Genomic DNA, 20,375 nt, shown 5'->3' with positions numbered 1-20,375 from the left:
ACCAATTAAACAGCTGAACTTCATCTAATCACTGAGGAGTTGTCCATTCACCTTTTGGGAAATGAGGAAGGAGACTTGAATTCTTTTCCTTCCTTAATGTCTGTTGATTCTCACTGCAGTGGCAGCTGGTTGCTGGTTTTGCTTTCTCTGGGTGAATCCCAGCTGTGATTGCAGGTGCCGCTCCACTAACTCAGATCCAAGCAGGGACTTGTGAGCAGGCAGCCCATGTTGAAGTGCTTCACAGCAGTGGGTACAAATGAATGCTAAATCTGTTCCCTGGTAAATGCTGGAACCATGTGAGTGCACTGAACCCCTCTGAGCTGCCAAACCTTCTGTCAAGCCAGAAGTTAAGTTGTTGTAAGTCTGCGTTCCATTTTCTTTCAATAACTTGCAGTGTGTCCTGTAGGAGTATAATATGAGTCCAGCCAGGCATGAAGCATGCAGCTTGAAAGCCAGAGTGTTGGAGAGGCTGGGTAATGGACAGTGTGATTGTCACTCTGGTCACACTGAAATGGGAAGAGTCTGGGCACGTCTCCACCTGTGTGTTTGTCCTTCTCCAGAGGGAAGGGGGTTATGGAAAGCCTGGTAGAGGCACTGCTGAATTTTTTTCTGGATGTAAGTGTCAAGGTTGGTGAGCAGGCAGAAGTCCCCCTGTGCTAAGTGTGTATGGGTGCTGTAGGAGCAGCTGCAGGAGTGACTGGCCCTGTGTGCTGACTGGTGCCTGGTGTGTTGATGAGGGGTGCCTGGGAATGTTGCAGTGAAGGTAGCGCAGCCAGGAGGGTGAGCAAGATGATTCTGTCCTGCTGCTCTGCTCTCTGAGACCCCACCTGGGGTGCAGTGTCCAGCTCTAGTGTCCTCAGCACAGGAAGGACATGGACATGTTGGAGCCAGTGCAGGGGAGGCCATGAAAGTGTTCAGAGGGACGAACCCTTCCATAAAGACATGCTGAGAGGACTGGAGAAGGCTGTGGGTACACCTTATTGTGGCCTTTCATTACTTAAAGGGGACTTACAGGAAAGCTGAGGAAAAATGTTTTAGCAGAGCTTGTTGCAACAGGATGAGGGATAATGGTTTTAACTAGGAGAGTTGATACAGATTATATATGAGAAATAAGTTTTAAACAATGAGAATGGTGAGGTATTGGAACTGGGTGGATGACCCATCCCTGGAGACATTCAAGGTCAGATTGGATGGAGCTCTGAGCAACCTGATCTTATTGAACATATGTCTGCTCATTTCAGGGGAGTTGTGCTAGATGAGCTTTAAAGGTCCCCCTACAACTGAAACAATTCTTTGAGTCTATGAATTGTGTATTTTGTTTGGGTTGGAGCTATTTTTGGGCGTGTTTTGGGGTTTTTTTTCCCCACTCCCTCTCTCCACTCCTTCCACACTCTTTATCTCTGTATTTAAGGAAATAAGGATGCTTCTAGGTTGGTTTTTATACACCTGCTCTGACTGGCAACACTGGATATCATGTATTCCTAGACTGGGGCACAAGCTCTTAGCTGTGATGAGGTCTGGAGAAAGCAGCTGAAAGTCCTTCTGCAGGGGGAGGAGTGGGGAGGAGGGAACCCATTAGAGTACAATAGAGAGAACTGGAGTGAATTTTCATGCTGATGAATATGAGAGTGGAAGCCCTGGCTGCTGCTGCAGTGTAATCTGGTTGAGCAAGTATTCTCCAGGCACAGTCAGAACTCATCTGTGCTGAGCACTGACATGGCCTATTCCCATGATGAATATTTGCCTCAGCAGTGGGGCTCATGAGTAATATCCCAACTAGAGCAGTTGCAAACTCTCTTCTAGGGAGTCTTTTCTGTCCTGCCATTTATCTTTGCAGCAGCACCTGACAAGCAAAGGAAGGCTGAGGAAATGCTCCAGCTGCAGTTTGGTGGGGCTTTTTCCCCCAGTTGTTATTTTACTTTTGATTTTAGATTTCTCACATGTGCTTCTAGATCCACCTTGAAGGGGAAGGGAGTGGTGCAGATTGGTGCAGCTAGTGGGAGAAATTAGGCAGAAGAGCAGGAGTGACCAGTATTTGCTTCTGTGTTTGTGACAGTGACATAAGTTATCTCTAATGATCTGAACTGGGGATGAGCACTGAAGTCATTATGGTAAGAATTCAAAATGTAGTGGTTGTAGTGATGGATGACTACAAGTCAACCAGCTACAACATTTTAAACAGAGTGAAAATCCAAAGCAATAAACCATCAGCTTCATCATATCAGGCTACAAAGTTTCGCAAAATGTCAGGTGACACTGAGGGGCTGCAGTTCCCTGAGCAGCCTGGGGCAGTGATGGCCAGGTTTGCTGTTGCTCTGCTGGAACGCAGAGCAATTTGCAGCCTGTTCCCAGCAATTCCCCTGCCAGAGCAGCAAGCACAGGCCAGTATCTGCTGGGACAGATGCACCCATGTGTAGGACAGTGCCTGCTTGTGGTTTCCAGCGAGCTTGCGTCAGGATCTGCATTGGCCTCAGCAGAGAGTGTGCCTTCAGCACAGCAAACACTACTTTGTGGTGAGGGAGGAATTTCTTGCAGGACTGGCTCCATGTGCACCTACTCAGACTGGCAGGGAATTTCTGTTGCATCTCTAAGCTGTTCCTGAGACCTCTGAAAATTTCCCTCCTTTGTTTCAGAGCCATCATCAATCACTTCAACCCGAAGATAGAGTCTTATGCTGCAGTGAATCACATATCACAGCTCTCCGAGGATCAGGTAAGCCAGGCATGCCGTGGCCTTTTCTCTTGTTGACCTCTGGAATATGGATGTTCAGGAGGACCTTGTGCTCCCTGGGACTGATGATGTGGCAGCAGTAGGAGATGCAAGTGGGACTCTTGTGTTCCTTGTTCAGATGCAGGTGAGAGAAAGAAAAGGAATAATTGCTTTAGCCAATTTTACCACCACATACAGAGATTTTGGTCCCACCAATGTAGAAGGATGGGTACAAACAAGAAAAATATTCAGCATTGTCAGCGAGTGTATTTGGACACTGTGAGGATGCTGGCATTTTGAATGGGACAGGAAGTTTTTGGCAGCAAACTTAGTTATCAGAGAACTGTTGAGCGTAGTTTGATGTTTTTCTTTTGGTGATATTGGGGACCTAGAGCTCTGACAGCAACTGGTAACAATTTTCTAGGGTAATTGAATTCAGTTGGGTTAGATTTTAAAAAGCAGAGGTTTTTAATAAACAGGGTGATTGTGTTAGGTTTCCCTTCCTTAATTTGGCCTGGTTTGCTATCTTTGTGTTCTGCTTGCATTGCATAAATTTGTAAATGTGGCTTTTTGAAAATAGGCTACTGTGAGTGGTCTCAAGAATAGAAGAGATGGCCTATTTCCCAAAATAAAATATCAGAATTATACATTAATCACTCTTAGAGAGATAAATGACTCTGCAGGAGCATGTGGTGGACAAAATGCAGAGCTGCCAATGAGAGCGTGGGGAATCATCCCAGATACAGCTGCATCAACAACTCTGGACCTTCTGGAGAAGAAATTGTTTATGCAGTCCAGGACAGACTTCATTTAAGTCACCTTGGGTTGCCCCTTCCACTGGATGGGATCCCATGCTTGTGCATGCTAAAAGATCCTGACTGTATCCTGCTCTGCAATTCATTTCTCTTTCCGTCCTTTATATTTTTACTATTTCTTGATTCTACCCTTCCATGTTTCCCAGTAACCTTTTCATTTATTAACCTACTTGATCTGTAATATGTAACACCCCAAAGACTTAGGATGAATGCTGTACTGATGCAGTGGGGGAAAAAAAAGGTGGCCCCTACTGGTTTTTATTCTCTTCTTGGTGTAGTTGGATAGAAGAACATTGGTTTTAATTTACTCAATTTTCCTTATTGTTCTGCCTCTGAGAGTCACTGTATCCATAGCGATGGTTTGTGTTATCAATCCTCATTCATTGATGATACACTGATTACATCAACCCAGGTCTCTAAAAAAGAAAAGCCTTTGGTAGCCTAATTTAAAATTGGAGGCTTGGATAGAGAGGAATTTTGCATAGTCTTTGAGTTAGTCTGAGAAAGGAAATGAGCTTTTCACTGTCAGCCCTGTGTAGTATTCATCCCTCAGCAGTTCAGGGAGGTCAGGTTAAATCCTTTCTTCCTTGTGTGTTATTCTTTAAATAAAATCCCTAGCAGCAGGCAGATAATGAAATCAGTGCTGATGCATGGAGCATTTTGAGGAAGATGATTAGGAAGTTGAAAGGCAGACAGATTTCTCTTTTTTCTTTTCTCCCTTCATGCTTTCTCTCAACATAGGGAGAATATCAAACAAAATAAAGCAATAATAGCCCGAGATGAACTGCAGAGAAATAAGGGAGATGTCACTGTGATGAGGGAGTGTGTGGTCCCAGGGTGTTTATTCAGCACTCTGCAATTTACTGCACGAGGAGGAGAGGGATGGAGACTTCTTGCCTCCACTTTCAGTTATGCCAGTGAACTCTGTGTGTTGGGACTGTGGTTTTCCCTCTGTCAGTAGCTGTAAGTACTTGAGACATACTGGTAGTTGGCCCAGATCAAGCCCAGGGTCTGGCTTTTGTGGGCTAGCAGAATTTGCTCTTTTCATTGTGAGCTGTTCAGCATGTGTGTGGGAAGGGGAGGGATCAAGCTTGCCTTCTGGCTGCTGCACTCTTTCCTTTTTTTTGTTTTTCCTTCCAGCTGTACCTTTGTTTTAACTTGTGTGTTCACTTAATTACCCATTTCTCTGCTCTTCTTAAATATTTTGTACACAGTATCCACCATCCTTTACAGCCCTGTCTTTTGAAGTGTACCACATTGAAATATTTAATGCTGACATTTAACTTGTGTGTCCACACACAGATACTACATTTGGGACTGGTCATTTTCTCCTTTGAGTTATTCCAGTCGTTTCAGAAGATTGGTATTTCTTTACTGGAAACATTTGTTTTTAGAATTTTAAGGGTCAAACTTTCCTTTTAATTAAGATTTCCTTCTCAGACACCAGTCTTTCTCTAGATTCTCATACGGCTGCTTACAGTCCTCTGTGGTAATCTCCTGCTGCTCAGGCAGGTATGTCTTTGATATAGCTTTATCTGAAGGGGAATTTCCAGCTGCTCTGCTTTGTTTCAAATTCACCTGAAGCTAAGTTCTGACACCCTGTTCATGTGTTAGATTATTTATTTATTTAGTTTTATATTTTAATATCCTTAAATTTAGCTAAGTAATCAGCTGAAAGAGATTTTGCTCTATCTTCTTCTTTTCCTAATCCTATTGAAGCCTTTATTACCTTGTTAATTAGTGATGTCCATTTATTACTATTCTAAGTCTGTCATTTCAGGGCTTTCTTCTTTTTTATTTACAAGCATTAATTTTAACAATATTACATGCTGGGGGAATTTGTAGGCCCTTGAAAATGATGAATGTGGGATTGTTTTAAGAATAGGTTGTTAATGCCACTGTATGTTCTCAGCCCTAGAGATTTCCAGGAACCATAGTCTGAATATACAGGTTTCTGGTCTAGGCAAGTATATATGTAAGACTTCATGGAACTGCTTTGCTGACTGTTGTGGGGTTTATCCAATGTTAAGGGGTTTATCCAATGTTCTGATCAGAAATACTGGGAAAAGACCTTTTCCATTCCATATTCTCTCCAGCAAAGAGTGGGAGATTCCCAGGGGCAAGCAAAAGATGAGCCACTTCAGTCTGTAAACCCTATGGGACCCTCAGTGCCTTCTGCAAAGCATTTCCTTGCCAAGGCAAACTCAGAATCCTTCCTAGTCATTAGCTGTTTTGACCTTGCTGTAGTTCCTCACCGTGAAGCAGGGAATGTCTTAGCTAGATATTGGCATCTTTCCTCACTTGCTAATTTGTTAAACCTGACTTTAGTGTTAATTTGTTGTTTTGTGGTATTCTCTCTCTCAACACATTTGGTTCCTCCCTGCACGTCCTTTAAGGGACTGAAATATGCTGCACAGTCAAAAAGATGGGGTTGACCATTAACTGCCAATGTAATTTTAGCTCTTCCATGCAAGTGATTATTCCCATGTCTTCACAGAGGTTTTGGTACATTCTTGAGTCAAAGGGCAAAATAGCCTTTTATGAAATGAATTCATAGGCTTATCTGTACTTTCCAGATGATTGGACTGCCTTGTACTTAATATGTTGGAGGCAGTAGACTTTCTCGGTGCCATATCTGATCTGGGAAGCTCCCAAAATATTTTCTAGCATAAGCAGTTGTAGAGAACAGGGTCAAGGCAGTGAGGAAACAGCAACACAAGAGTTGCTCCAGAAGAGCAAATGCAGACAAACAGAAAGGATCAAAATGCAGCATGAATGGTCTAGGTGTGGTCTCACATCTGCCCTTTTCTGGATGTGAAAGAGCAGCTGTTTCTAAGAAGGCAGCTCTCTGCCTGATAGCAGTGTAGCACAGCTTTCAAGAAAGGCTAAAGTGAGAGGAACCCATTAGTTTGGGTTGAACCTTCTCTGAGTAGGAATGTGTTATGGTGCTTTGCATGCCAATTGAGTCTTGTACCAGTCAGAAAATTGCTCACTGAGGTCTTGTTTTCTCTTTGGCATTTTTTCTCTCCACAATTTCTTCTCTAAGGGTCTTAAAAACGAGATGTCAGACACACAGGACTGATAAAGTTTGTCAGTCAGGAACATTTCTGTGGGTTTTTTTTAGTAGAAGCCCCTATTTCTTCCCAGCCACAGTGGGGACATTATGTCATCTCCAAAATGGAGGTAAAGTTCAGTGTGAGAGACTGCTGTGAACACGTGTTTTATGTCTGGTAATTGCAGATGGAAGGTGCTGGGAGCCAGAACAGATTGTGATGGGAAAGCAGGACAACTCTATCACTTTTGAAATTGTGACAAATGAGTGTAATCCTTGGGCTGTTTCACACTGTAGTACCTTTGTATCTCAGGTAGAATCATAGAGTTGTTTCAGGTTGGAAAAGAACTTGAAGATTATCTAGTTCAACCACTAACCCAGCACTCCCAGCAGCTGCAGTCCAGTTTGGTCAGACCATCTCACAAAGCCATTTCCCTCTCACTGAGGTCATATCTCAATTGTTGAATGCTCCTCCTTGCCACCCCAATCCAAATGGCCTTCTGTTACCTGGTGAGGCTCTGGGGGACTAACCTGCAGTGCTGCTCAAGGAGGTTCCACAAGTCACTTGCATAGAAAGACACAAAAGGGTGTCATTTGTTTTAGTTGCCCTAAAATGTTTTAATTCCAAGCCATTGATGTAAGGGTTTATTCAGTTTGTTCTGGTTTCCATAACTAGTAGCAAAATCACTGGCAGATACCAAATGCTTTGTCTTTTTTTAGCACTGCTGGCAGTGGTGTTAAAAGCCTCTTGTCAATGTCTGCGTTTGATATTTTTTAAATGCAGAGTACTGTCAGTGCTAGGTACTACCACAGTAAATCCCTCTAATCTCTTACATTAATATAAAGTGTCTTGAGGACTTGAGAAATACTTTATAATGGTCTTGGCATAATGGTGCTTCACTTCTGAAATGCAGTGAGCTTTGGGGCACAAGGTCTCAAGGCTGCTAGTGTTGTGTTGCACACAGTAGTGGGAACGTGAAACTCCAGCTAAGGAGGGCTCACCAAGGCAAGACCTTAATTTAAAGTCATCGTGTCTTTGCAAATGAGGCAGGGATGTTGGCTTTCCTGGTCTCATTACAGACACCTACTCATGACTAATGGCTTGAAACAGATTTTATCGTTTAAATAGAAAGAGCAGAGCTGTACCAGGTGAAATTGGAAACAATCTATATAAAAAGTCTTCTGGAATTGGCAAATTGCTGGTTTGCTTAGCTGATGGGTGTTTAACTATTGTCCTCTTTTTATGTTATTGTTGCTTTTGTTGTTTTCTGTTTTATCAGAGAAATGTCCCTACTATTTACTAACATCTCAGACTGCTCTATGCAGTGTGCCAGACTGAATGGGTCTGAACAGGTTCCAAGGTCTGATCAGCTTTGCAGCAAGGAGATTTGGAGCTGGAGGTGAGCTTTGGAGCAGTGACTTTGTGCTGTGTAGTGCCTTTTATTAACATGCAGAATGCAGTAAACTGCGTCAGTGGAGGAGGGGGGACAACTGTGCTAGGCCATTAGAAAGACAAAAGAAGGACTTTGATTTTTAAAAACAGCTGCTACTGGAGAGATGCAGCCATATTCCACTAAGAAATGGGAGAAACCCTTCCATTCCCTTCCTTCAGGCTCAACACAAAGGTGCCCCAGCATCCTGCCTCTTACTGTTGGTGGGACTTTTAGCTGCTCTGGGCCTGAGAGGCAGTGTGATCCCAAAAAACCTTGGCTGCTCCTGGAGCAGAGAGGTCTTTCCACGCTTTGTGCACGGCAGATGCCGAGGCATGTCTTGCTTCCACCACTTTTGTGAGCTGCCCTCTTGGGCAGATAAGGGACTGCCTTGAGGTACAAACTAGTAACAAACTAAGTCCATTAAACTTCAAAGCAAGGCATGCCTTCAGTTCTTATGGCTGTTTGCACATCCTCACCTGGCTTTGCCACTACAGCAGGGACTGATAAAGGCCCGAAGACTTCAGTAGTACTGGTGACCACTGAATGCTGGGGACTTAGCTTGGAAGAGCTGCCTTGGGGAGGTGCTACTCTCTGCTGGCTGCCACTGAATGCAGTCTCCTGGAGTGAAATAAGTTTCTGTGCTGGGGCTACAGAAGCTACACTCAGTGGCGTGAGTTACGAGCCCAGCCTGATTCACAGCTGAGCACAAACCATAGGTTCAGCTTTGTAATGAGCTCCCAGTCCACATTGTGGAGACAGGCTGATGTTGCTCTAGTTCCAGTGCTTGTCCTCTTTACCAGTGAGCTTGTGAGCTTCACAAAATACTTCTCAAATTTGCTTTATATGTGCTTCTTTTGCACATACTTGCTTTTTATAGCTTCTAAAACTAGAAAAGGGGCTGTGGGTTGCCTAGAGGAAGGGACTGCAGGGTGGGGTCTGAACTCCTTCCTGCTGTCACTGTGCTGCTTTGAGCAAACCTTGAGCCCTGTGTCCTCCTAAGTGAGGGAAGCCAGTAGGGAGCCCTTGAGGAGCCAGGCAGCATTTGAAGTGCCCTGAGATCTGCCAGGGAAGGCTGCTGAGGAGGTGTGGAGCAGTGTTAGGGATTCCCGTCACCATTAAGCGCTTGTATAGGGCAGGGAAGGCTCCACAGAGGATTGCAACAGAATGATCAAAAACAGTCTGCATTTATAAAGATTAAATTACAACTCTGCACATCTGTGATTAAAGCAGAAGCTGTCAACGTCTGGCTTGTGTGAACGCACTATTCAATTTGCATTTTGTAAAACTTCAGATTGAGAAGGTTCTTTAATCCCTTGTGAAACAGGAACAATAGGTGTTGGCTTTTGCCATAATGCCTATAGATACCGTGCACACTTCTTTGATCGTCCTCTGTAAAGCTGGATTTATAGCACTATGATTTGTTGCTCTAGTCCTGAGCTCCACCCTAAGCTTCCTTACACTCAGTAGCCCCTCTGCTTGGGAGTCCTGAAAGCAGACAGACTGCAGCCTGCTGTGCCAGCTACAGACAGCAGTGTGGCTGTGAGCAACCACTCCTGGAGTCACATTTTCCCCTCACAAAAGGGGACCGACTGCAGTGACTGCCAGCCCTGCTCATTCTGGAGCTTCTTTAAGGTAAAACTCCTGCCTTTAGAGACTGGTACTCTTCTTTCTCTCTGATAGTATCCTGCTGTTACAGATGATGTTTTTCTGCCTTCCTTTTCTGGATCCTCTAGCTGGAGCTGCAGCTGTTTCCCAAAAGTGACAAATTGGGTCATCGCTCTGATTTCAAAGTGGGAAACAAATGGAGCTTTGTGGTCTCCACCCCTCCCAGAGCAGGAGAGTAAATGCTACTGAGCCAAAAGGTGCTACATCTGAACAGAGATCCACTCAGCTGTAAGATTAGTTTTTTGGCTCTCTGACACTTGACATTTGGATGTTAAGACGGTATGTAGAAATTTATTGTCCACAGTAGAGACCTCAAACCTTTTAATAGTGGAGAGGATGGCACCCCTGATGTGTGTCACTCTTCCTGTCTTCATGGAGATCTGAGACAGGCAGTGGGATTGCTCAGGGAACCAAGATGTGCCATCAAAAGGCAGCAAGCTGGGGGAATGGATGTCTGGAGCGATGGAAGCTGGGGAAGCTGGTTCATCAGCCAAATGCCAGAGGCTATAAATCAATTCCACTGCCTTGGTCAGAGGGCCCCAGGATTCCCCCATGGCTCAGTTAAGGCACAGATAAGCTCCTGGGGAGCTAAGTACTGCTGGCAGCACATGCTGTTTGAGCAGCAGCATCTGCCTCATAGCTGGCAGGGGTGTAGGCCTGCAGAAGGATTAATTCATAGCCCTGTGTTTGCTTTCACCTGAGCACCTGTTTGGAGGAGTTCCTCTTTCACATATTCCGATCTGTGGATTTATGTTCTCCACCAATAACTGCTTCACAGCAAGAATTTCTAAGAGGAAAAATGTATTCTAGTCTCCCAGACAAGAAACTGGTAAAGTGTTGTGGAACATTGTCTGACAGTACATACTATTTTAGAATAAGCTGGTGCCACCCAGCAAGCATCAGTAGAATAAATGTTAACTGCTGTGTCACAGTTGTATCAATGTTAGTTTAAACTAGCAAGATTTTCTCTTCCATGAAAACAGGTCTTAGTTAGGATGACCTTTGGCAGTAAGATGGATAAGTATGGAAAATCTAGTGTTACAATCTCAACAATTGGAGAAGGTGGTAATGTGCAGACTGTTACATAACAACATTGTTTCCAGTGACTCCTGCCATATGCCTTAGTCTCATAGCTGGAAACTTTGCCAGTAAGTGTCACTGTGTGCAGAATCCTGCTAATGAATTGTCCTGCTGAAGGCTTATTTGTGCACAAACCCTATCGTGGTTTCCCAAGTGTATTTTCCTCTGCAGCTGTAATTTGGCAGACTGCATTTGTTTTTGAGTTGGATGTAAAAATACACAGAGGATGCTGCTGAAGTCATACTCTATGGCTTCCTGACTACTCAGAAAATGCTGATTTTGGGTCCTATATGAAAGCTGTAGAAGCTCTTATGAGTGCTTCTCCCACTTGTGATGGCATGAACGAGCCTCTGTCTCTGAGACAGTGGCAGCTGCTTGCAGGGACAGACAAGGCATCATTATAGCAGTGAGATTTAGTGTCAGGGAGCTGATATGAGGTGGCCAGCTAACTCTTCTTGGGGTGCTTTGGCTTTAGGAAGGTCTGCAATACTTTTTTTTCAGAGCAAACTGAGCTGCCATGGAGCCCCGTGAGCATGTTTAACACAATGGAAAGCTGAAAATAACACAATTGTGGGAATACTGTGAGAATCTGGGCACTGCTGTCAACTCCCCTCTGGTTATATTTCTTCAGCATATTGTAAACCAAACTATTGCTCTTCCTGCAAGTAAGGCACCACTCTTTTCACTTAGGTAGCGCATTGTAATTTGCAGCCTTCTCCTAGTTCAGTGGCAAATAATGCTCCAACCCCAGGACGAATCAATCCGTATGTGAATCTGAAAGTCACACAGAGCCCTGAGATGCTTCATTCTGCCAGCAGTTCTCTTTCCAAGAGTTTAAAGGAAGACTGGCTGGCTGATTAATGACTGAGTCTCCTTTTCCAGTTCTCTTCTGCACTAGAAATGCATATACTACTCCTCCCCAAACCTAGGTACCAGCTTCTGCTCAGCTGTGTTACGGTGGTGCTTTGCTGGACTCAGGCACCTGTCCAGCTTGCAGGAAACATTAGCTATCTCTGTCACCACAAAGTTTATCTGTCATTTTATAAACAGCTTACAACACAGAACGTGGTTCTAGATGGAGCTTTATGTGACTGTATCTGCAGGTGGTTTTGTCCCTTTCATTCCTTAAGAGAGGTAGCTGTGAACTGCAGTGTAGAGTTCTTAAGGCTGTGTTTTGCAATGAGTGCTCTTTTTGTTGAACATCTTGAAACATTAGAACAAGAACAATCTTTCCGCTGATGAAAACAGAAATGTGGATTTGTGAGAGAGCTGAGGTAGGCATGCTGGAACTTAGACTTTGATTGTCTGCTTTAATTTTTTGCATCCGGGCTGCTTTGCTGGGAATTTTCTACCCTGCCATTTATGCTCCTGAAAACTAGTGACTTGATGGAAGCATCTCACTACAGAGTCTTAGTTCTCACCTCAGCTGTAAAGATGTGCTTTTCTATTTTAAGGGATGGACCTATTTAATTACAGTACCACCTACAAGTCACTTTATAGGCATAGAGAGAAAACTTAGGTCTGTTGCTGGGCTAAACTCCCCTTCTCAGAAGAATAAAAAGAAATCTGCTGTAATACTTCATCTCAGCCTCTTTGCAGATACCTGAGTGTGACACACTTTTTGCAGGGTAGTATATTAACATGATCTGAACATTAATTTCTCTGGTTGATGACAGTTTTTCACATCATGCAGATTTTGCTGAGCTTTCCACCCTCAGTAGTCCCCAGAGGGGTAATATTCCTGGACTGCTTGAGTCCTAAAGTGCTTCTGTTGCTATTTAGTGTGTTGATGCATCAGAACTAGGAATAAGTGGTACTGGGGCTGGGCAGTTAATGTCATACCAAATGTTTTAGCATAAAGAAATTGGTCACTGACCACTCCTGTCCTAATTGCTCAGGAAGTTAGTTAACATGTGGTCCTGTTAGCTTAAGGCATAGCCTGGTCCCTCATCATCACCCAGAAACCCTTCAGTTGAGTGAGGCATGATTTGAAGATGCAGGTAATGTTCTGTTGTGAAATGAGGATTGAAGCTGCCATGTTTTTCATACATGAGATCATAACTCAGAGTGACTTCAGCTTAGATGTCATGGAGACCTTTTTCTGTGATGAGTTTGGAAAAGGTCAGGTTAAGATGCTTGAAGGAGAATGGCCAGTTGGCTTGATCCAGATCTTTATTTTAGGAAAGAATGATGCAAAAATCTGTGAAGTTAAATCTGGGGAGTAAGTGGCTTTTATTTTTATGGTATTCATCTGTAGAAACCTGGGGAACGGAGAGTGAAAATCACCTGCCTACACTCTCCCGAGCCTCTTCCCAGTTCTTAACAGTGTTGTTACTGAAAAGATTAATCCAGACTCTGGGCTGTTAACCCTCTGCAGTCACCTTACACAGTTGTACCTGGGTGTTTACAGACTGCTGCAGATTCTTCTGCCCTGCCACTTGTAACTGAGTCAAGAACAGATGCTGGAGAAATAGCCACAAAATGCTTAAGACAACTGTCCCCTGTCACTTTCTCTTTGAAAAGGCGATCGGATTGTTCTGATGCTCAGTGTCCCTCCTTGGCAGAGGCTCTGATAAGCCTGCTGGAATAAGGGCAAGTAGCATTTCAGATCGCAGGCTTCTTGTGTTCTCTATAGCTCCTACTGTATGTTCCCTTCTCTTTGGGTACTGAACTATTGTTCTGGCATGGTATTTGACTGGAGTTTTTTCCCTGCCCTTGTTTTTTCTGTGGGTGGCTGAGTGCTGTCGCACTGCTGACAGTGCACACATTTGAGAGGATTCCTTTACGTGTGCCTTTCTGGCATTTTATGATTCGGTCTCTTTCAGCATGTGATAACAGAATATAAAGTAGGTCACTTTAGTTCTTTTTTGCTTTTCTCGGTTCTGCAGTTCTTGTGGTGTTTGAATTTTTTCTGGCATCAGTTTTGGAGACTTGTGACTGGGAGAGTTCAGTTGGTTCCTAAAGCCTTGGTAGTCATCTTAGGATTGGGCCTTAAGAGGACACTAGGGATATCTTTTTTTTGTGGCCTTTGTGTGCCTTGGGTAGCCTGTTAATTAGTGCCTTTCACATGTTTTAGAGAGTCGAGAAGGAAAAATGATGGCACCTTTCCTAATGCACAGCCATCATTTGCTGCTATGCTGCATCCTGTGGCTGCTGCCAGCCCTGCCTTGCTGTCCTCTCTGAGTTGATTGTGGATGGCAGTTGTTGTCTAGAAGCAGTAAACAAAGTGAACAGCTCTACTTATTGCATTTTGTGAAAATACACCAAATAAAAGCTCTAGGCACAATCACAAGTTGGGCCTTGGAAAGGCATATGGAAGAAATTTAGTCTTTGCTTTGTCAGGCCAATTCAGGCTCCAAGAAACCCCAGACCTTTAAAGTACCTGAATTTTTCAACCTGCAGATTTGCTTCTGTATTTTATTCACACAGTCTAAGATGATAGAAGTGTTGGGGTTAAATTATAGCACTATTTCACTGAAACTCCCTTTAGCAAATGATATTTAGAACTGTAAGATCAGAGTCTCTACAGGGTAATTAAAAATGTGACCCCCTTTAGGTTCTGCCACTGGCTTTCGTAGCAAGATAAGTGTGGTACCAATTTATTCTGTGTTAGCTGAGGGTGAGAGTGGATTCCTCTGCTTTATCCTTAAAAGTGTGTTACTATGTGATCAAATGCAGGCAAACATTTTGAAGAGCTTCTTTGAAATGTGAGACTGAGTTGAAGACACAGAGAGACCTGGTCCAAAGCTTCCACCCAGGCCTTCTAGTGGTGTTGAATTCCTGAGGGGACTGCTCAGCTGTTATGTCTGGTTATTCAGGAAAAGCCAAGTAGAACTTGAACTTGTGTATTAGCATAAGGTGCAGTTTCTTAAGAAATTTGCTAAGCAAGCATGAAATCCTCTTTACGTATAGTCAAAAATTTGGATGTGAGAATAATATCAAGACGGCAATGCAGCAGCACTTTGGGAAGAGCAGGGTTTGATTCCCATTTAAACAAAAATAGTTGTGCAAGTAAAACAACCAGCTGATGCAGTACAAATTAAAGGTTTTAAAATCTGGAGAAAAAGCTGCTGAGTTATTAATCCCTGAACCTGAAGCCCTCAAGTCCTTTTAGTGAGTGACTTCAGCTTGTCATCTAATCCCTTTGACTCATAGAAAACAGACCCAGAGTTGTTCTCTGTGGTGTAGGAAGAGGAAATTAAACCAGTGAACTAAATAAATAAATTGATTAATTGGCAACAATAAGGAGTTGTGTATGCACTGTATCTAATTGCTTTCTTTATATTGTCTTCTTCAAACTCTGGAAAGACATGGGTTTATGGGTTGCTCATGCAAAAATATGCTAAAAAACCCCACTTCACCAAGGTTTTGAACCTTCAGCTTCAAAGCTCATTTGTGGGTTATCTTATGTTGCTTTGGACAGTCTCTAATGGGGACATTGCTCAGCCAAGCTGAATTTATGCAGTGGAAATTCAGGCTGAAATTGAATACACCTCAGGATCACAGAGTAAATCAAATCTCATTTCCTTGCATACAGGCAATGTGGATTGTGTGGACTTTGTTTCTCCTCCTCCTCCTCTTCTTCCTTCTCAGTAATTTTTATTCCACCAGATCAGAGCTACCTTTTTCTCATAAGAAATACTGAGGAAGTGGCTTCCCTGAGCCTTCTTCAAAAACCCATCTGAGCTAATAGTTTTCAAAATGTTTAATGTCCAAGAGGCACTTGGGAGCATTAAGTCCTCACACAGGGATTTTTAGGCTGTAGAACAATGGTGTCCTCCAAGGACTGCATAAATTACAGTGGAGATGGTATTTCCATCACAGATCCTGCAGGTACTGATCCATGGAATATGGCAAAAGAGAAATATATAGAGAAAGCAGAAGCATTGGTGATCAGCTTCATTTCCCCAGGACAGTGGCATAGTCTTTACCTAAGTCTCCAGTATATCCCATCTCTATAGCCAGCAGATTCTGTTTAGAGCTGTGACAACAAAGGGTGCATGCTCTTGATTCAGAGGGCAGGCATTGTGGACAAGTACTTCTCCAGTTTGCTGCTCAACTTGCTGATCGGCTCAGCTTGAGGAGTGAACAGCTAAAGGTGCTTTGGAAAGGAAGCATAGGTTGGTTCTTTTGTTCTCCTCATACTTTGGAGAGAACAGCTGCCAGCACAAGTCACCTTTTCCTTGATTGTCAGTGGTGGGTATACAGCCAACACTGTAATCTTATCTGGCCTGTCAGCAATAAACCTCACCTTTGTGTCATGTCCTTCCTGCCCTTCCAGCATGTGAATGTCTGTGGAGATAAAAGTTCCCTGTCACAGAGTTAAGATGGCTCTTTTCAGTCTTTCTCAGCTACTTATTCTGAAGAGATTTATCTCCTTTAGTGTTTGGGGTTGTTGCTGGGAGCATATGAATCGTGAGAGTGCTGGTGCTGAAGGGGTGGTAGGTCTGATATTTTAAGGACATAAGTGGAAGAAATGTTTACAGGATAAACACTGTGTTCCAAGGCATACAGGGCTTTTTTGTTCTTCAAGTATGTTTTGATTGCAAGATGCCATTTAACCATGCCAGGACTTCTTCAGAGGCATAGCTATTATCTTGGGCTCTGATCGTTTCTGTCATGTATAAGGAGAAAGGACTAGAAACAAATGAGTGTCAGCAACCTTTGGTGCCTCTGTGTTTATTTCAGAGATTGCACATGGATGTCTTTCTCTGAGGACAGTAATAAGCAGCAGACAGTTTAATTTCTCAGAAACATCTGAGCTGTTTTCTGTGTGTGGTCCATGCCCAAGTCTCTGCTCCCACTCAGCTTCACCTTGCTGACTGTCTGCTGGCCAGCTTTCCAGCACATCTCCATTTCAGTCAAAAAGTGTCTCAGCCTACAGCGTTCAGCATCCTATCAGGCCTGCCCTTGCTAGTGATTATCTTGGATAGTAGCCTCTGCATTTCCATTTGTCCCAATAGCTGTTTAAATGTTCTTTTTAAATTAACTTAGCAGTCAGGTTTAAGCAGTTCTGGTTTTGCAGGCAGAAACGTTTTCTGTGTTGGCTATGGATGCTTCCAAGCATTAATGGTCTCGTTCTGTTTAAGTTCTGGTCATTGCCCAGATGGAGTTTCAGAAGAATGACACATTCCAACAGCACAAAAGGGAATAATTCAACAAATTAAAATGCTAACAAGCTTCACTCCTTCAGCATTTCAGAAATTATTTGGTTTCCTTATTTTTGCCCTCATCACAGACTCTGTCCATTCCTTTTCCTCCGCTGTGCAATGCAGATTAGTCTGAGATCCCAGAGTGTGTCTGGGGTTTGTGAGGAGTCACTTAGTTGGGACAGAGTTGATCCCATTGTCTTGATAGGAATTTCGTAACTGCTGTAATTCTTATAAACCTGACTTGCACAGCTGCATTCTCAGTATTTTAGTCATCTCTACTCCCCCTTTACCTTCTCAGTCCCTCCTGATGTCAGTACTGCCTGGTCCCCAATATCCTTGGTACTTGTATTTAGAAGAGAGAGAGTTCTGACTTGGACAGTAGAATGTCTTATTTCTGCAGTGAATGCCTTTGAAGGAAGAACTCCAGACTCTGGATTGCAGGCTAGGTGACCTGCACTTAGATTGACTTAAACCCCTTTTGGTACTGCTGCCTTAGAGCAGACATTGTGCAGCTGAAGTTTTCTTTTCACTACAGGATTTTCTGTAGGGTAAGAATCATCCAGCAGCTTATAGCTGTCTGTTCCAACTCCAGATTTGCAAAAGCCTTAAGAGCTAGAACTTTTATATGGGTTGAGTCACACAAATTTCCAAGCACTGCCCACCTTTCCTTATTAGCTTACTACCTTAGCATACTGCTACTACAGTCTTTCTAGCTATTTGTAGGTAACCAGTTGACTACAGATCTTCTATTTATTTTGGGCTCTATCTTTAGAAGGCATTTTTGCAGACTGAGAGACTTTTGTAAGTCTCTCAGAATCATTAAACTGTAGTTTTAAATCTGCTAGATATTGTTATGCAGGAAAGGACTCCTGGAGTCACTGTGATAAGCCTGGGAATGTTGGCTCAAGACTCAACAATAGTCATACAGACAAATAGAGAATTAGAAATTATTAGAGAGAACACAAAAATAAAGGAGAAAAACTGTGTTGTTGTCAATGTGTAAGTCTGATAACCCATGCTTTAAATCTTGTGTATTGATTCCAGTGCCCTTAGATCATAAAACATACCGAAGAACTGCAAAATAGTGCAAATAACCAAACAGCTGTCTGCTCAATGGGTTTCTTGGCTATCCAGACTTCTTGCTTGTATTCAAAAATTTTTATTTTCCCTGAGAACAGACTTCAGTTCATTTTCCACATGTAGTTGGTTAGGTAGGTGAACTTAGTGTTTCCTCTTTCTTGGCTTCATTGCATCTCCTCAGACCACTGAAAGACTGCCTTTTATCACTTCCACTAATTGCTGAAGTGTAAGTAGGAATTAGGGAACTGATCTTCCTAATGTCTGCCCCTGCAAATGTATACCTTCTTTCTCCAGTCCTAGCTGCTTTTCTCTAGCATGTGCTATATTGATTTGACTTACTTTAAATACAAGCATCCACTTGGTTTGTGGCCAGTTTTTTGGCATATTGGTATTTATTTTTGCTGCTTCCTTTAATTAAATTTATTCATGCTGTGCAAACCAAGTTTAAAAAGATTTCTGATCATTAAAAAAAGAAAAAAAGCCATGAGCTAGATTAGCATCCACTTTTTCTCAGCAAGCATCAGACCTAGGACTGTACATTCATAAAGGCCATTGGCTTGCTAGTTGCTGTAAAAGATCAAAAAGAAAATCAAAATGTATGCCAAGCTCCAGAGCTTTTTGGAGTGTCTGTGTTCTCCTTTCACTTGTCTTGATCTTCAAGTCAGAGTCCTGGTGAGTTTTGATTCGGTTTTATTTCTATGTTAGTCTGCAATCATTAAAACCCAAAGAAGTCTGTGGTGGCTGTGTGAGGGGGCACAAGTTGTCTTGAATCCTCTACTGATTTCTGTGAACCTGTCCAGGTGACATAGTTCCAGAAGCCTCATGTGACTGCAGGTGTTTGATTAGACCATAACCAGAATAAGCCTCCCCATTGCTTTTTCCTGAGCACACTTAGGTTTTGCTTTCTTTGAACTGGAGCAGTACTTACTTCTGCCTGGGTTTGATTGAACAGAAAGGGGTTTGTTGCATGTCCTGCCTTAATCTATTCTCTAGACAGCCTTATTCTTGAGCTGTCTTCTGGGCAAATTTGAATTTCTTTGCTGGGAATGAGTTTCCTCTGGTGTACATCAGGTATCCTGGTGTCATTTCATCAAGGCAATCTCAGCTGAAAGCTGTGTATTTGAATTCCAGCATTTGCCAGGATGCTTTCTGGCTACTGGTCCTAGAAAGATTTTATTTCAAACTTTTTCTTAAAATCTTCAGCTACCATTTTTAAGGTTCTTCTGTCTGTCTTTGATTTCTTTAATAACTTTGTACGTCTTGGCTTCTCAGTTCAGCTGGAGTAGCAGTTCACAACTTAAGTCTTTTATCTTGTTTTGGGGACCAAGGTTACTGGTCTTGCTTTGGTCAGTTAAATGGTGCTGAAGAGCTGCTGCTGACTATTTTTTCCTCGGTGTTTAGGAGGATGAGGTCTTCTGTAAATAGAGAATTGCACCAAAGGTTGCACACAAATCACAGCATTCATTTGCTGAATGCTGGTTAGCCACTTAGGCTGAACGGGCAACATGAATGATAACAGTGAGCATAAGGATGCTCTTGTCCTCTTGTGTGATGTTTTGGTGACAGCAGTTGATTTACTGCTCTGTGAGAATGCAGCTGGTAGATAAAAAGCTTCTCCTGGAACAGCCCATCACATTTCAGCACTTAAGTTAATTGTAAGCACAAAGGGGAAATAAAAAAATTAACGGTCCAGTCCATTGCTATCTGCAGTGCATTTCGAGCCTTGGCAGAATTGCAAGTGCTCTTACGTACCTAGCAGTGAGAAATGTTTTCATAAATGCCACCAGCTGGAGATAAGGGTTCACAACTCCAAAATGAGCTGTAACTCCAAAATAGCAAATCTATCTATCTCAGGGTTTTATGTTCCTGCCATCATCCTGGCCTTTCTTAACGCTGCCTGCCTTTCTCAACAAAATTTCTAAAAACAGGCAAGCTTAGGGGGCCTCATTCGGTTTCTGGTGTATCTCCCCTTCCACATCTGAATGTCTGCTCTGGAGACTGCTTATTTTATTAACTGATAATTTTAAAGATAATTTGTTTCAGGATCTTTGACTTCTTATTCTCTGCCTGGGTTTTGAAAGCACCAGTGTTATGCAGTATATGGAGTTTTGTTCCCTTGGCAGAAGCCCACTGAACCTGTTTTCCTTCCTTGAATGGTATAGAGTTGCCTCCTTTATTTTCCCTGGAGAGCCTGTCCCTGCAGTCTGGGAAAGAGCACCCAGTGTCCCACAAAGAATACCAGGTTCTTTGTGCCAAGTGGGATATGCAGATTACTATAAACCCACTGACCATCTTTGAAACTGGGAAAGGTGGACTGGGCTTGAGAAGAAGCATTGTGAGGCTACATGCATTTTTGCTTCATGTGCTCCAAACCTGAATGGGTTGAGCA

The 20,375-nt window shown here is 43.0% G+C and overlaps 1 protein-coding gene across 4 annotated transcripts in view; it reads left to right on the top strand.

The window, feature by feature from the left end:
* Window positions 1-20,375, top strand: part of ARMH3 (armadillo like helical domain containing 3) — a 123,538-nt gene that overhangs the window by 87,021 nt on the left and 16,142 nt on the right. For all 4 annotated transcript variants that reach the window (XM_053948560.1, XM_053948559.1, XM_053948563.1 and 1 more), the window contains one exon: window positions 2,634-2,712. In XM_053948560.1, coding sequence (XP_053804535.1) covers window positions 2,634-2,712 — 79 coding nt within the window. The remainder of the gene's footprint in view (window positions 1-2,633; window positions 2,713-20,375) is intronic.

The sequence above is a fragment of the Vidua chalybeata genome, chromosome 8, assembly GCF_026979565.1.
Source record: "Vidua chalybeata isolate OUT-0048 chromosome 8, bVidCha1 merged haplotype, whole genome shotgun sequence".
NCBI lineage: Eukaryota > Metazoa > Chordata > Aves > Passeriformes > Viduidae > Vidua > Vidua chalybeata.
This window is presented reverse-complemented; position numbering and strand designations above follow the sequence as displayed.